This window comes from Octopus bimaculoides, chromosome 13, assembly GCF_001194135.2.
Source record: "Octopus bimaculoides isolate UCB-OBI-ISO-001 chromosome 13, ASM119413v2, whole genome shotgun sequence".
Taxonomy (NCBI): domain Eukaryota; kingdom Metazoa; phylum Mollusca; class Cephalopoda; order Octopoda; family Octopodidae; genus Octopus; species Octopus bimaculoides.
This window is the reverse complement of record NC_068993.1, coordinates 28,218,528-28,233,701: the sequence shown is the minus strand read 5'-3', so window position 1 is coordinate 28,233,701 and position 15,174 is coordinate 28,218,528. Positions and strand designations below refer to the sequence as shown.

Sequence of the window (15,174 nt, the reverse complement as noted above, 5' to 3'; positions counted from 1 at the left end):
GTGTGTTTGTATGTATTTGTGTGTGTACCTCTGTCTCTGTGTGTGCATATTTGAGTGTGTCTATGTGTATGGGTTTGTGTGACTATGTACATGCACCTATTATGTATGAATATGTGTCTCCATGTGTCCTTGTGTGTGTGTAGGAAGTGTGCATGTGTGTATATGGTCATGCGTTCCAGTCTTCATTTGTGTATGTGTGTGTGTGTGAATGTCTGTCCGTATTATGTATGTACCTATCTATCTGCTTACTTACATATCCATTTATCTATCTATCTATATATATATATATAGGTAAATGGATATATAATTTGTTTCAAATTTGTGTGAATGTGTATAGAATATATATATGACCATTCCACATGATTTGGGACTTACTGCCATAAAAGATTGGGTTGAGAAATATGGAGAAGTGATACCCAGTAGATTTACTGTAACCTTCATACTAGATGTGGTCAGCCTCATCCTCGAAAACAATACATTCCTTTTCAATGGATAAAATTACCTCCAAATTCAAGGCACAGCTATGGAGATGCGATTTGCTCCGGTTTTTGCGAACTCAGTATTGGGATACTTGGAACAAAACATATAAAACAAATTGAAGAGAACTATGGCATGACCTTTAAAAGACATATAGAGGACACATGGAAAAGATACCTTGATGATTGTTTCCTAATTTGGACCAAATCCCTAGAAAATCTGAAAGAATTCAGCACCCTCCTCAACCATCTACACCCTAGTTTCAAATTCACAAGAGAAATAAGCAACACACAATTACCATTTCTTGACATAATGGTAATTAAAAACAACATCATAATCACAACTGATATTTATTACAAAAGCACAGATACACACCAGTACCTATATTTCAAATCATGCCACCCAACACACACAAAACGCAACATCCCATATTATCTAGTCAGGAAAATTTGTACTATAGTCAAGGATCCAAATCTCAGAAACATACAATTTATAGAACTTAAAAGATTTCTGCTCAAGTAAAACTACCTTCTCCTACTTATAGAAAATAGCATACAATGAGCAAAAAAAGATACCTATAGAACAACTTAGGGCAACATGACAAAGACGAACCCTATTTCTAGTAACATGCAATTTGCATCACCAAAACATTTTTAACATCATCAAAACAAATTTGTCAATCAGAAAACAAAGTGAAAAATTGAAAAACATAATAACCAATCAAATACGTATCTTAAGCAAAAGGCAAAATTCAACATGAACAAACAGGATGAAACATTCACGGTATCCAAGTGTAATGATAACAGATATGGAATGTGTCAATACATGCATACCAGTAGATCCATTAAAATAAAAAATGGACAGATTTTTGTAAAAACAGATATGAATTGCAAAAGCAGAAATTTGATAAAAGTTAATGGTTTATTAAAATGTTCAAACCTGTTCTGAACGGAAATAACAGCAATAATATAACAACCAGTTAATGATGTGGGTTAAAAAATATCTCTAGCATATGAAAATAAACAAATTACAGAATATTGGTACGTCTGGCAAACTGTGTTGTTTAAGCTACATGTGGATTGGGCGAAACCATATTCTAAAAATTCAGCTTGTTGAAGCGTTCTCAGAGGTACTAAAGTTGTCAAGGACTCAACTGTCAGTTTGATGATTATTCAGTGTATGAAAGTGCTAATTTAACTTTATGAGCATTACAAAATATTTTTTCTAATGTTAAAATACCATAATAAAAAATATGAAAACCAGACCATGTTTTAACTTTATTCAACTGATATATATATATATATATATATATACATATATATATATATTTATGTATGTATTTATATTATCTTAGTTGAAAAACTTCGATAAGGTAAATATGTTAATAGTTACCAGGGTAGCAAAATTCACAGAGAAGCTGGGATATTATACCTAGTTAAAAGGTAGAAATTCCATGTTAAAGTGATGTATTTTGAATTGATATAATAAAGAATAAATGGAGCAAAATGCATATAATAAAAAAGTTCCTTTAATTCCTTTAATATATATATATATATATGTATATATATGTATATACACACACATATGTAAATAAAATATAAGGATAAAATCTATATAAGATTTTATCGAGTAGCCAGTGTGTAAACCAAAAGGTATTGAATTTTTTCCTTTATATATAAAATACATTATAATATCAAGGGCCATTACTGTGTGTAAAAGCCACATGTTTTAATGGGACTCTAAAGTCAAACTACTTCAATAAGTATACACATACGCCGACATTGAAGGAATGAAAACTAGGAGAAATTTCTTCAATAAAAAAAGGTTTAGTTGTATACCATTAATGATTTCGTGGTCACTATGTATTACCATGTTCTCCACTCATCAGTACGAACATAACTGGGAAAAATAAATATATAAACATCTGTGTACATGCTAAACAAACTCAATGCATCCAGTAGAGCATATACAAATGTTTACATTTATAAGGCCAATTAAAGGGATCTCTGCCCAGTTCATCTTGCCATGTGTGTATAATCGAAATAATTCAGCACTGAATATATTCTGATTCAATATTTGTAAATAAAATATAAGGATAAAATCTATATAAAGTAAAAACTTAGATACCTTGTATTAAATTTTTTCCTTAATTGGTTTACACACTGGCTACTCGATAAAGTCTTACATAGATTTTATCCTTATATTTTATTTACAAATATTGAACCAGAATTATTTCGATTATACACATGTGGTGAGATGAACTTTAATTGGATTTATAAGTGTAAACATTTGTATATGCTCTACTGGATGTGCTGTGTTCATTTGGTACATACAGATGTTTATATATTTATTTTTCCTGGTTATGTTCGTACTGATGAGGGGAGAACATGGTAATACATAGTGACCACGAAATCATTAATGGTATACGACTAAACCTTTTTTTTTACTGAAGGAATTTCTCCTAGTTTTTATTCCCTTGATGTCAGTGTGTGTGTATACTTATTGAAGTAGTTTGACTTTAGATTTCCCATTAAAGCGTGTGGCTTTTATGCACAGTAAGAGCTCTTGATATCATAATATATATATATATATATATATATATATATATATATATATATATATATATATATATATATATATATATATATATATACATATACACACATATATACACGTCTACATAACAGCTTACTAACAACTCTACCCGTGTGTATATAAACTGGGGATATTGGGGTATGACTACCTTCTATGTATGCTTCCTATTTAGCACTGGGGGTGTTTCATTTATGAGGATGTACTCCTGTATTTGTCAGAGTGTTGGGTGTTTCGGGTGCTTGGATAAAATGTGGATGTCAAGTTGACCCAGTGTGGCTCCATGTTGGTAGAGTATGGAGGACTGTTTTTTGTCATCATATTGTCTCAAATGTTCATTTAGTCTCTCTGCAATGCTTCTAGATGTCTCACCTATGTACTTTATGTTTTTGTCTTTACAATCACTCTCTATGCACCTTATGCTGTAGACTACACTTCTAGTTCTACAGTTAATGCCAGGGTTAATCTTACATACCATACAGTTATCATTGGTGCATGTAGTATTCTCAAAGGGGTACATCCTACATAGTTGTGATCTGATGGAGCTCCCTGGCTTTTCAATGATCTTAATGTTGAGTTTGGCCTCTTTCAGAGCTTTCCTAAGTCTAGTTCTCCATGGGCTGTGGCCTCTACAAACATCACTCCTTGATATTTGTCAGTCTTGTACCACACGTTCACCTGTTTGCTTTGTTACAAGCTCTTTGTATTCTATTCCAGTCTTTGTTTCTATATCTAGGGCAGGTACCACTGGTTTCATTACAAATAATGCTAACTTCTTTCTAGCTCCCCTGTATACCTGAACCCTATCTTTCTGATCATTTCCAGAGAATTGCATGCAGTGCATGAAGTTCTGTACATGTTTCTTTGTTTCATAGGGTTTGCATAGTGGGGACACATTGTTCATTATCCTAAGTCTGCTATCATTATGCTGATTTTCATGTTGTGTAACAAAGCTGAGTTCTTGTGAACAACATATTTCAAAGCTATGGGTTTTATGTAATAGGAGTGGAGGAGCTGCACTCTGTTGTTCACAGTCTCTAACCAAAGCTTAGTACCAAGGACAGGAAGTCTATTGTTAGGGTGCCTAGTGGGGTAAACTATAGTTACTTTGATACTTTGGGGGAAGGAGTTAGCTTCATGATGGATTCTCTCCATTATGTTCCTCTCGGTTTCTACACTACAGTTACTAGAGTTTGTCCTAACTAGAATATATATATGCATACACAGAGATGCATACATGCATACATACATATATGTATACTCATGCACACACATACGCACAAAGAAACAAAGAAAAAGAATGTGGCTATGATAACAGACAGAGTCAACGACTATTGAAAAGGTTGCAAGACGCAACCAAAATTTTAGAAAAAATAAATAAGTAAATGAGTGGAAATCGAACTGGTGAGTGTGTAAGGCACTAAAAGAGAATGACTCTCCCCAGACACAATGAAAATTATTAAATTATCAGAAAAATATTATCAAAAAGTATATAAAATTTCACATGGATACTTTGAATAATTAGAATTAAGGGAGGCAGGAAGGCAATTTTCTGGGCCCAAATGAGCAAAAAGTGTGCTTTTGTTCTTTTTTGTTTTCCAGATGATTCTGAATCTGATCTTAGTTTTTCTTTAAAAAAGTGTTTGGGTGGACACATGCCTGGCCACTTTTTACATCCACACACATGTATGTACACACACAAACACATTTATAGCCTCTTACACAGTTTCAGTCACTCAAAATCCACTGGTAAATTTGAGGCTATGTTTGATGACATCTGCCAAAAGGGACTGAAATGAGAACCAGATTGCAAAGTGAACTTCTTTGCCTGCCAACTATATTTCAGAAGTAGTTTCATATCTTCAGTGGAAAGATCTTTCATTTGAGACTGAGGTGCAGGACAAACATCAACAAAAGTAAAAGGAAAGGAATTATATCTCTGATAAAGAAATACATAAAAAAAAAAGATTTAAAAAGTACAATTGAGACTCATTTTCTGAAGTTATTTGAAGACTGTGAGGTACTTACTCTTTACAATAAACAGAGATAGTGTAGACATTTCCTTTTGTTGTGGAATCACGCACCATGAAACAACCATCATGACCATCCTTCTTCAGCAGCATCTCACAATACTGTCGAGTGATGTCTTTATAATACCAACTATGAGAGAGAAATGGAACAGTAGTAGAGTTGGTGGTTAAGATATTGAAATAGGTTAGTAGATAAGTACAATAGGAAGATGAGGTGGAGGTGGTAGATGCTAAATGGAAGGAGGAGGAGGGATATGATAGAAGATTGTTAGAAAATAATGTGCATGGAATGACTCAGGGATTAAATTGATATTGGTTTCATCAGTTTAGTAATTCTAATTGTTCAATTAAAGGAACTCTCTACTCATTGTATTATATTATACTCTAAGTGGTTGAATATTCCAATGTATACATGTTGAACATGTCAACAGTTTATATATTTATGTGTGTGTGAGTATGTGTGTATATTAAACTGTGTCAAACAAATGAGAGGAGAGCATTCAATACATGTTATAGAGGATATAGTTAATTGAAAATAAATTTTTATCTTGTATCTCAAGTTTCATGCCACTGTAATCTTGCCTGAAGATTGCAATGCTGTATGATGAATATATCTTCCTTACAAAACTGTACAATGAATATATCTTCTTGACTGACAGTTTCATCTTGTGATTTTTCAAATTGAAATAAAAATACCAGTCACTGAAATCTGTATTTCCAATTTCTGAAATAATACTACTCTACATGTAGTATTGAGTATACAATACTCTAACCCATCTCCCTATCACCCTACACACACAGAGAGTACTTAAAGTAAGTTCTTTAAGAATTTTGAAAATAGAAAAATTTCAATAAAACAAAATTATTGAAGTAAATATAATAATTTCTAAACATATGTAATATAAAAATAACAGGAGTAATATTTAAAATCTGATTAAAAAGTCAAGGCAGTTTGTTGAGCCTACCCTGAAATAAAGACTGGTTATATTATAGTGTAACTGAGTATTTATACTTTTATCATAATTCAGAATAATCAGTATAACCCTTGTTATAAAACAAAACTTGGTGGCCTGAATTACAGGTACAGCACTCATTGAGCTCCAACACTCTGTCCACCCAGTTTTGCTCACAAGATTTAGGTTATAATAAGAGACACTTGTCCAAGGTGTCATTCATTGTGGGATTCAAACCAAGCACTTTATGATTGCAAGGTAAACTTCTTAACCATTTGACAAAGCTTGCAACTTCTAGTTAAGTTTGTAATATTCCGAGAGGTTAACTGAAGGCATGTTTGTTATCTAGAGTGAGAACTTGGGGGTAATACTGAGGCAAATAGGATTACAATGTGGAAGATAGGGCTCAAATTTGGCATAATACTGAGTGAGATAGGGTTAGAATCTGGAGTAATACTGTGAGAGACTAGAAACAGCAGTAACTATGCAGTAAGTGCTGTTAGAAACTGGGATAATAATGTTGGAGAAAGGGTTGGAAACTAAGGGAATACTGTTGGGATAATGTTGTAAACTAGTATAACAACATTGGAGATAGGGATATAAACTGGAACAAATAAGAAAATCAACTGATGTATGTAGTGACAGATTGCAGGAAGTAATGATTGTGTGTGTGTGTGTGTGTGTGTGTATATTTAGAAAGTTGTTTTTTGTGGCCAGTCGGAGAGTGACCATTGGTTTTGAACCTAATAAAACACTTAGCTGTATAGTTGACTCATCAGGCTCAAATGACTGGAGACACATAACCTCTCTACTATTGGAGGGAGGAAAAAAATCATGGTCAGTTAATTTTGTAAACAAAAAATTCTGAACTTTGTGGCTTTTTACTTTTAACTATCCATTTTGGTTCACCATGTGATGGTCGGATCCATTTAGTTTTACTTGGACCGCCCACACCTTTAATGTGATGGATTATCCTAGCATCTGTTAATTGGCTATAAAATGGGAAGTTTTGGCTCGCTAAGTACCAAGGGAGGAGAGCTTTGCTATGAGTGACCTGGGACTTTGATGTGAGAACATTTTGATTTCAAACCAGAATCCTTGACATTATGCTTTGCATCTTACTAACATTTAAATAGAATTGTAACCAGAATTTTTGTGATGCTGTCTTCAGGTTTTTCTAAACTTTCTATGTAATGTTTTGACAATGATAATATCCTACCAGTCTGCTGTATCAAATTTTAGAAAATGCTTCCTTGCAGTCAATTGCAACTTGTCTTTGAATTTGTTATTTAATATCTATTCTGATGTCAATTAATAGAGGACATAATATACCAGACTTTAAAACCACAATTCATGCAACTACGAACATTACAAAAAGGTAGAGTTATCCCCTTTCAACAGATGCCAGTTATGTCTACAATAGGCCCACTGAAGATATCTGGAGATGGCAGCATTTCCCTAGTCAGCAAATAGGGAATTCTATGTTTCCAACACAAATTTCCTCTGAGGGCACTGACTAAACATTTTGGGAGTTAAAAAAAATATCACATGCCTGCCCTAGAGGACATTTAGATTTATCTCTGCATGTGCATTCAGGACAGTTCTGAATCATCAGTTGTTTATTGACATAGGCCTTTAAACTAATAAATGTAAGAATCTTCTATATTTATTTGTTAGGACAAATACAGGTAGAAGATAGAAAGACAGAGAGAAAATAGAGGGGGAGGAGAGATGAGAAAGAGAGCGAAAGAGAAAACACTTTTACTTTTTTTCTTTTAAATTAAGGAGTGTCAATTTCTTAAAGCTCTATCTCACAATTGATATGAAACAATACATACACTTTTTTTACTAACCAAATCAGTTTGTCCAGTTTTGGCCTTCTATACATCGTATGTATAAAGAGAAAATTTTGTGTGTATATTTAGAATTGAATTGTTGGTGATCTGATGAGCTAGCTTTATTTAAATGCATTAATTTCTGAATATACAAATGTACTGTATAATGCTAAGCATGTGTATTAGTGTGATTATGTATGCATACATTCTTCCATACAGAAACTAATATTACATGAAGAAGGTTACAAAATGGCTGTAATCCTATGGAAGTCACATGGTTAAATATACATACATATATATATAAATATATATATATACAAACATACATACAGGGTGTGCAAGATATTTGAGGACAGATTTATGTTTATAAGAAAAACAGATAGATAATAACTTTATTAAAAAATACTATGAGGATAAAAATAAACCTTCATTTCTATAATGTTATTCAATAAAGCCACGTTCAGCTTCTATAACTGCTTCTATACAAGATCTAAATTGTCTACATGCTTGAAACAAGTGGTCCTGGTTCATTTTGGACATTGCTCTGAATATGGTGGCTTTCAAAGAATCTTTGGTGTTATGGGCATGTTCATTGACTTCTCTCTCAACGCTCCACACATCCAATGAATTGAGTTCTGGGGAATTGGGAGGCCAAATATTAGGAGTTATGTGATCATGAAAATTTTCAATCATCCAGTCCTGCATTACTTGAGCCTTGTGTGATGGTGCAGAGTCTTACTGAAACATATATGGCCTTCATTGCATGAACAGTCCATTAGGGTAGAGTGAAAAAGGTACTTTTACACAGATTTTCAAAATATGTTTTCAAGAATATATTTTTTATTGCGAAATCCTTTAAAAGCAACTGCGTTAAAATCTGAAGTTCTTAAATTTACATCTTCAAGCTCTGCAGCCCACTTGAAATTTTGAATGATGAGCAAAAAATCAATTTATAACATATTTATCGTTCCTCATTTTATTTTTTACATTCACTGTCACAATTTGATTTTCTTTTGCAAAATCCTTTAAGAACAAAAGTGTTAAAATCTTAAGCTCTAAAATTTATATCTTCAGGCTCTGCAACATACTTGAAATTTCGAAATTATGCGAAATAAACAGACTTTTCGACTTTGTTTTCTTTATTATTTTTAATACGAGGTCACTGAATATATGTGTTACATGAGGTCTAGATTACATACACATTAGAATAAAAGTGTGTGTAAACCAATTTTTGATTCTTGACACATTTTGGTGATAAAAATAATCAACATTTCCAATCTATTTGAAATAATTCCATGTAGCTAAATAATACGAATTGTTGCAGTGTATTCCTTTTCATTCCAGTAATAAAGCCAATTAATCTTTTTCGTAGACGAGAATTAGCATCTCACTTTCAAATAAAGAATGGAACAGTCAAAGATTTGTTGTTTTAGAAATTCCTAAAACGACATAATGCTAAGTGTTTGTTATGTTCAAAATAACTAAAACTAAACAATTCTAATTGATTATTGCTACATTACCTTTCAATTTGAAGTCCTTTAAGTCGAATAAATCTTTTGTTGCTTTGTTTTTAAACACATTACACTTTGTCTGAAATGATGGTATATTTTTTCTATTTTTCAGAGATTTTAGTAATGCTTGGTACTTTAGATAAAACTCTCTCTTTTACTTGTTTCAGTCATTTGACTGCGGCCATGCTGGAGCACCGCCTTTAGTTGAGAAAATCGACCCCAGGATTTATTCTTTGTAAGCCTAGTACTTATTCTATTAGTCTCTTTTTGCCGAACCGCTAAGTTACAAGGATGTAAACACACCAGCATTGGTTGTCAAGCGATGGGGGGGGGGCAAACATAGACACACAAACATATATATATATATACATATATATGACGGGCTTCTTTCAGTTTCTGTCTACCAAATCCACTCACAAGGCTTTGGTCGGCCCGAGGCCATAGTAGAAGACACTTGCCCAAGGTGCCACGCAGTGGGACTGAACCCGGAACCATGTGGTTGGTAAGCAAGCTACTTATCACATACTTAACTGACTCAACCATAACACAAGGGATAGATGTCTTTTGCCAAAAAAGAATTATCTTTTCTGCTTCAATCTCGACAATTTGTTTAATTGAAGGATTTTTCTTAACTACATTATTTTCTTTTTCTCATTCAAATAAAACACATTTTAGTAAGTCATTGTAAGTTAGCAAAACTTGCTCGCTAAGATCACATAGAGTACCAAATATTGGGTGTTCAATATCATGATGTGTTATTGAATTATGAATCATCACTAAATGTAAACAGCACTAAATTTAATACAATCATTAATTTTAATACAATGGCCTAAAGTCAAGGTACAAAGTAGAAAATTTCACAAACATACGATGTACATCCACATGCAATGGCTGCTGCAGCAGCACTTGAGAGATGTTCACACCCCCGTTCTCTTTATAGTCAATGTGGAACCTCAAGGTATTAGTCAATTGTATTGAAACTTGGTATGCAACCTCTTAAGGATACTATATTTACTGTTTTGCATTCTGCAATGTAGAAATATGTATATGTTACAACTTATAATCCATGAAATCCAAAATTCAACCAAAAATAACGATTTTTAAAATTTTCAATTGTGTTGTGAAGCCTGAAAAAGTATTTAATGGTGATTTTTTATACAATTTTCTTTTAACCCTAATTTGCAACAAAATATCGATTCTTGGTTACCAATTTTGAAAGTTGTATTTTTCACTCCACTCTACTGTTCATCCAAGACTTATCAACTGTTTTGAGGACCTCAGTGTAGGTGGCAGAGTTAACTTTAAGACCTTGAGGAAAGAAGTAAGGAGGCATCACATGTCCCTCATTGCTGACAACCCCTAAAACCATGATAGTTACAGGAAATTTTGTATGCATAATTCTTGGAACTTCAGAAGGGTCTGCACATAACAATCTGTCATTTCTTCTGTTAACTTTTAGATCTTGGTCAAAGTTTTTTTCATCTGAGAAAAACTAAAACAAATCTTCTTCTGCTGGACTTTTTCAATTTGTTTAAGAGCCTTTTAAATCTGATGTAACAATTTTCTTTTGCTTTTCCTGACATAAATTGATCCTTCCTCATCACATAAGACTAATATCTGATGTCATTGTTCCTTCTGACACATGGAGATCTTTTGCAATTGATCTCATGGATTTTCTGGGATTGTAATCAGTTTCCTGGGATTGTAATCTGATGGAAATCTTTGGTCTCTAACTCCTTACGAACTTTGTAGATGAAAGTTCCAGCAACATTTAAAAATTGAGATATTTCTAAATTGCTATGCTCAGCCTTTATAGCCACAATACCAGAATGCCTTTTCATTTCTTGAGTAAGCAGAGTGTCTGCCATTATTATTTTCTGAAACAAAGATTATATAGAGTTAGCAAAAAATGCAGCAATGACCAAAAAAAAAAAAGAAGTATGTCCTCAAATACCTTATGCCCCCTGTATATATATTCACCACTTATACCTCCTGACTTTATGGTTATATATATGACAGTGTGTATATACGTGTGTGCATGTATGTATGTACTTGTACACACACACAAAAGCAATCCCCATGCATTATGTATATATTAAAATATATAGAAAAGTAAACATTAAAGATCTTACTCAAATATTTCCAGATCACACAATTTCTTCACATAGTTGGATGGAATGTAGCCTTTCTCCCTGTGAGAAGAGAGAGAAAGAAACAGGTATGAGAGAGAGAGAGAGAGAAAGAAAGAGAGAGAGAGAGGGAGAGAGAGAGAGAGAGAGAGAGAGAGAGAGAGAGAGAGAGAGAGAGAGAGAGAGAGAGAGAGAGAGAGAGAGAGAGAGAGAGAGAGAGAGAGAGAGAGAGAGCGAGAGAGAGAGAGATAGAGAAGGAGCAACGATTATTTTGAAAAAAAACTGTAAAAAGTTATAAAAATGAAGGAATTCTGTCATGGCAATAGAATTGGTGGAAAAGTGATATTTTCAGAGAAACATAAATTTGCTTTAACAATGTAATAATATTCTGCCCCAAGAACTCTCATTCATTGTATTTGGTAGAAAACAAGTATAATAAATCAATTAGGTTGTAAATTTGTTTGACAATTTCTGAGGATTCGCTTACCAGAATGATTCACTCCATTACCTGCTCACATATCTCTCTGCCTCTTCTACCACAACTGCAATGAACTAATAAGATATTGGCATCCTTTCACCCAATACATCTCTCCCTTTTTCCTGTGAACATCCTTTATTGTGTATTACTCTTTCAGATCCTTCACCAAAACACTTTCTCCAATTATTACTTGACAGAATTACAACATCCTTGAAATTCCTTCTTTGACCCTGAGCAATTTCTACAGATAACCACATACAGATGTTTAAGCAAACCATCAAGAAGGTTAATCTCATTGATCTAGGAGAATCTAAAAATACCATGAACACTACCCTACCCCATCACGCCTGCTAACTTACCAAAAAATTATTGTAAGTTAATGTAACTTCCTTCAACAAATCTTTTTTTTTTGTTGTTTAAACAACTGGCGCCACACATTTTTTAAGTTCCTACATCTTGGTACAGCTTTGTGAGATGTAGCCCCTGAAGAAAATACACTGAGCAGTGTAATCTTTGGGTGGCATCATGGAATTACTGAAGCAACAGATCTGTAGGTGGGATCTAGTTGTTCAACTACCCTGCATTAGGACTGTTTAATCAAAACTGACTTAGGGTTAAACAATACCATGTCTTTATAATTACAACAAAATGCCTACCAGAACTAGAACATCAAGTTAACACTGAAATACTTTCTACTAAGGCCTGAAATTTGTGAGAAAGAGCTAGTAATCTACACCAACCCTGGAGCTCAACTGGTACTTATTTCATTGACCCCCGAAAGAACAAAAGGCAAAGTTGACCTTGGTGGAATTTGAACTTAGAATTTAAAGAAGGACAAATTGCCACCAAGCATTTTGTCTGGTGAGCTAACAATCCTGTCAACTCACCACCTTAAGGGAAAAGTAATAATGATTTCAAATTTTGGCACAAGGCCAGCAATTTTGGAGAAGGAGGAAGCAAGTTGATTACATCGACCTCCTTACTCAACTGGTACTTATTTTATTGACCCCAAAAGGATGAGAAGCAAAGTCGACTGCGGTGACATTTGAACTCAGAATGTATAGACAGATGAAATGCCAGCCAATGTTTTGCCTGGCATGCTAATGATTCTACCAGCTTGCTACCTTAAAGGGAAAAGTAATAATGTTTTAAGTAATACTGATATTAAATTCAAAGATTACCAATTTGAGATTAGATCTTCAATTTTTAAGTGTTTATTTTTTAGTAGTTTTCAGTTAATCACTTTTTTATATGTGAGATATACATTTCTGTGTGCTCAAGGTGTGGAGTTCAGGTACAGACACAAGTTTTCTCCTTGTGCTCAGGGATGATAGGGATAAGTACACTATAAAGATAAATACAGAATGAGAAAAGGACAGATAAATAGAGAGACAGAGAGAAAGAGAGAGTAAAGAGTTAATCAACTTGCCCTCGTTTGTTCTTTGCAAGCCACCAGTGCTCATTGGAGTCATTAAGTATTTCATAGCGCTCTCCCTGCATGAGATAAGTAAATTATAGTTATTAGACAGTTAGCAATGCTATTTATTAATGAACAATGTTTTCTTTTGCTTTTTTGGAGCTGCTGTATATGTTGAATGTAAAATTTTAATTTTAATATGTTAACCAGAGGTTCAAGTTGTACAGCAAACAGAGTTTTAATACTTCTTGAACAGTTGGCTTCTGCATCAAAATATATGGCAAATATTTTTAGAAGAATTTCAAACATGCAAGCATAGAAAAGTAGACATTAAAATGATGATGATAATCTTCCAATACAGTAAACTCACAGAATGGAATATATTTTACATCTGGAAAACAGAAAATATATTTTATCAGTAAAATCAATAATGTAATTTTTTCCTCTTACGATAGCATTTTCATATGAAATTAATTGCAGAATTATAAATATAATTTATAGAATTTCTGTAGTATATTTGAGGGTATATAAATATTTTGTTATATACCCCAGATTAGCCTTACAAGAGCAAACTATGATGAAAGCTGTTCAAACCTCGATTTCCCCACATTTCAGTCTCAAACAATCATGGACTACATTCTTGAATGTGTCATTTTCTATGGCTTCAGTGTGTGATATGAAATTTGGCTGCTATTTCTAGCAAATTGAATGACTACACAGAGGCTCCTTATAGCTACCTAGTTTCAGATACAAACATTGCAACCTAGTTTTAGCTTAAATGCAGCATCTCCATGAACAATTAAAGAAGCCAATCAATCATGGATGAAATTTCAACACAGGACTGTAACTAAGGTATCTCTAATATATAAAACAGAGATGTCTGTGTATTCGCTTTTCACGTGAAATCGACTTCACCAAATGCTTCCATACTTGTGATGCATGAATAATTTGACCTCGGATAAATGTTAGGCTCTTCATTTGATTTTTTTAATTAAAAATAAATAATATTGCTTTATATATATGATTCACTTCTTTAAAAAAGTTCCTCAATGCTAACTTCCAGGATTGACGTAACAATGGCAAAAAGCTTCACTCTCTATTTTGACGTTTTTGTACCAAATGCTTACATACTTGTGATACAATGTCAACTTCCGGTATTGACGTAGCAACGGCAAAAAGCTTCACTCACTATTTTGACGTTTTTGTGTATTCGCTTTTCAAGTGAAATCGACTTCACCAAATGCTTCCATACTTGTGATGCATGAATAATTTGATCTCAGAGATAAATGTTAGGCTCTTCATATTTATGATTCACTTCTTTAAAGGTTCGAAATATTTACTAAGTCCACAAATTTAAACATTCCGTCCAAGAGCTTTTATTTATATGACTTTTTCATTTCATGTTTATTTCATTCATTCTTCGCAATATTCTCTCACCCCCCCTCTCTCTCTCTCTCACACACACACAACACACGCACGCGCGCATATACACGTGTGTCTTTGTAAATATGTTTGTATACATTTATGTATGTGTGCATGTGTATGTGTGTGAGACAGAGTGAGAGAGCGGTGTGTATGTAGTATTTACTCTCCCTCTCTCTCATACACACACACACACACTCACAAACAAAGATGTATGCATATTTATGCATGTACGCATACATGACAACAAACCTCTCTCTATCATTCTCTCTCTGTCACACACACACACGTCCATTTCATCTGATGTGTGTGTGTGTGTGAGCGTGGGGG

At 33.5% G+C, this 15,174-nt stretch overlaps 1 protein-coding gene across 1 annotated transcript in view; it reads right to left on the bottom strand.

The window, feature by feature from the left end:
* The window catches only part of LOC106877038 (tyrosine-protein kinase Btk29A), a 158,697-nt gene that overhangs the window by 40,288 nt on the left and 103,235 nt on the right, over positions 1 to 15,174 (bottom strand). The window contains exons 6-8 of the mRNA XM_052972577.1: positions 13,431 to 13,499; positions 11,531 to 11,586; positions 5,098 to 5,229 (exon numbers count right to left, since the gene is read on the bottom strand). Of these exons, the coding sequence (XP_052828537.1) occupies positions 5,098 to 5,229; positions 11,531 to 11,586; positions 13,431 to 13,499 (257 nt within the window). The remainder of the gene's footprint in view (positions 1 to 5,097; positions 5,230 to 11,530; positions 11,587 to 13,430; positions 13,500 to 15,174) is intronic.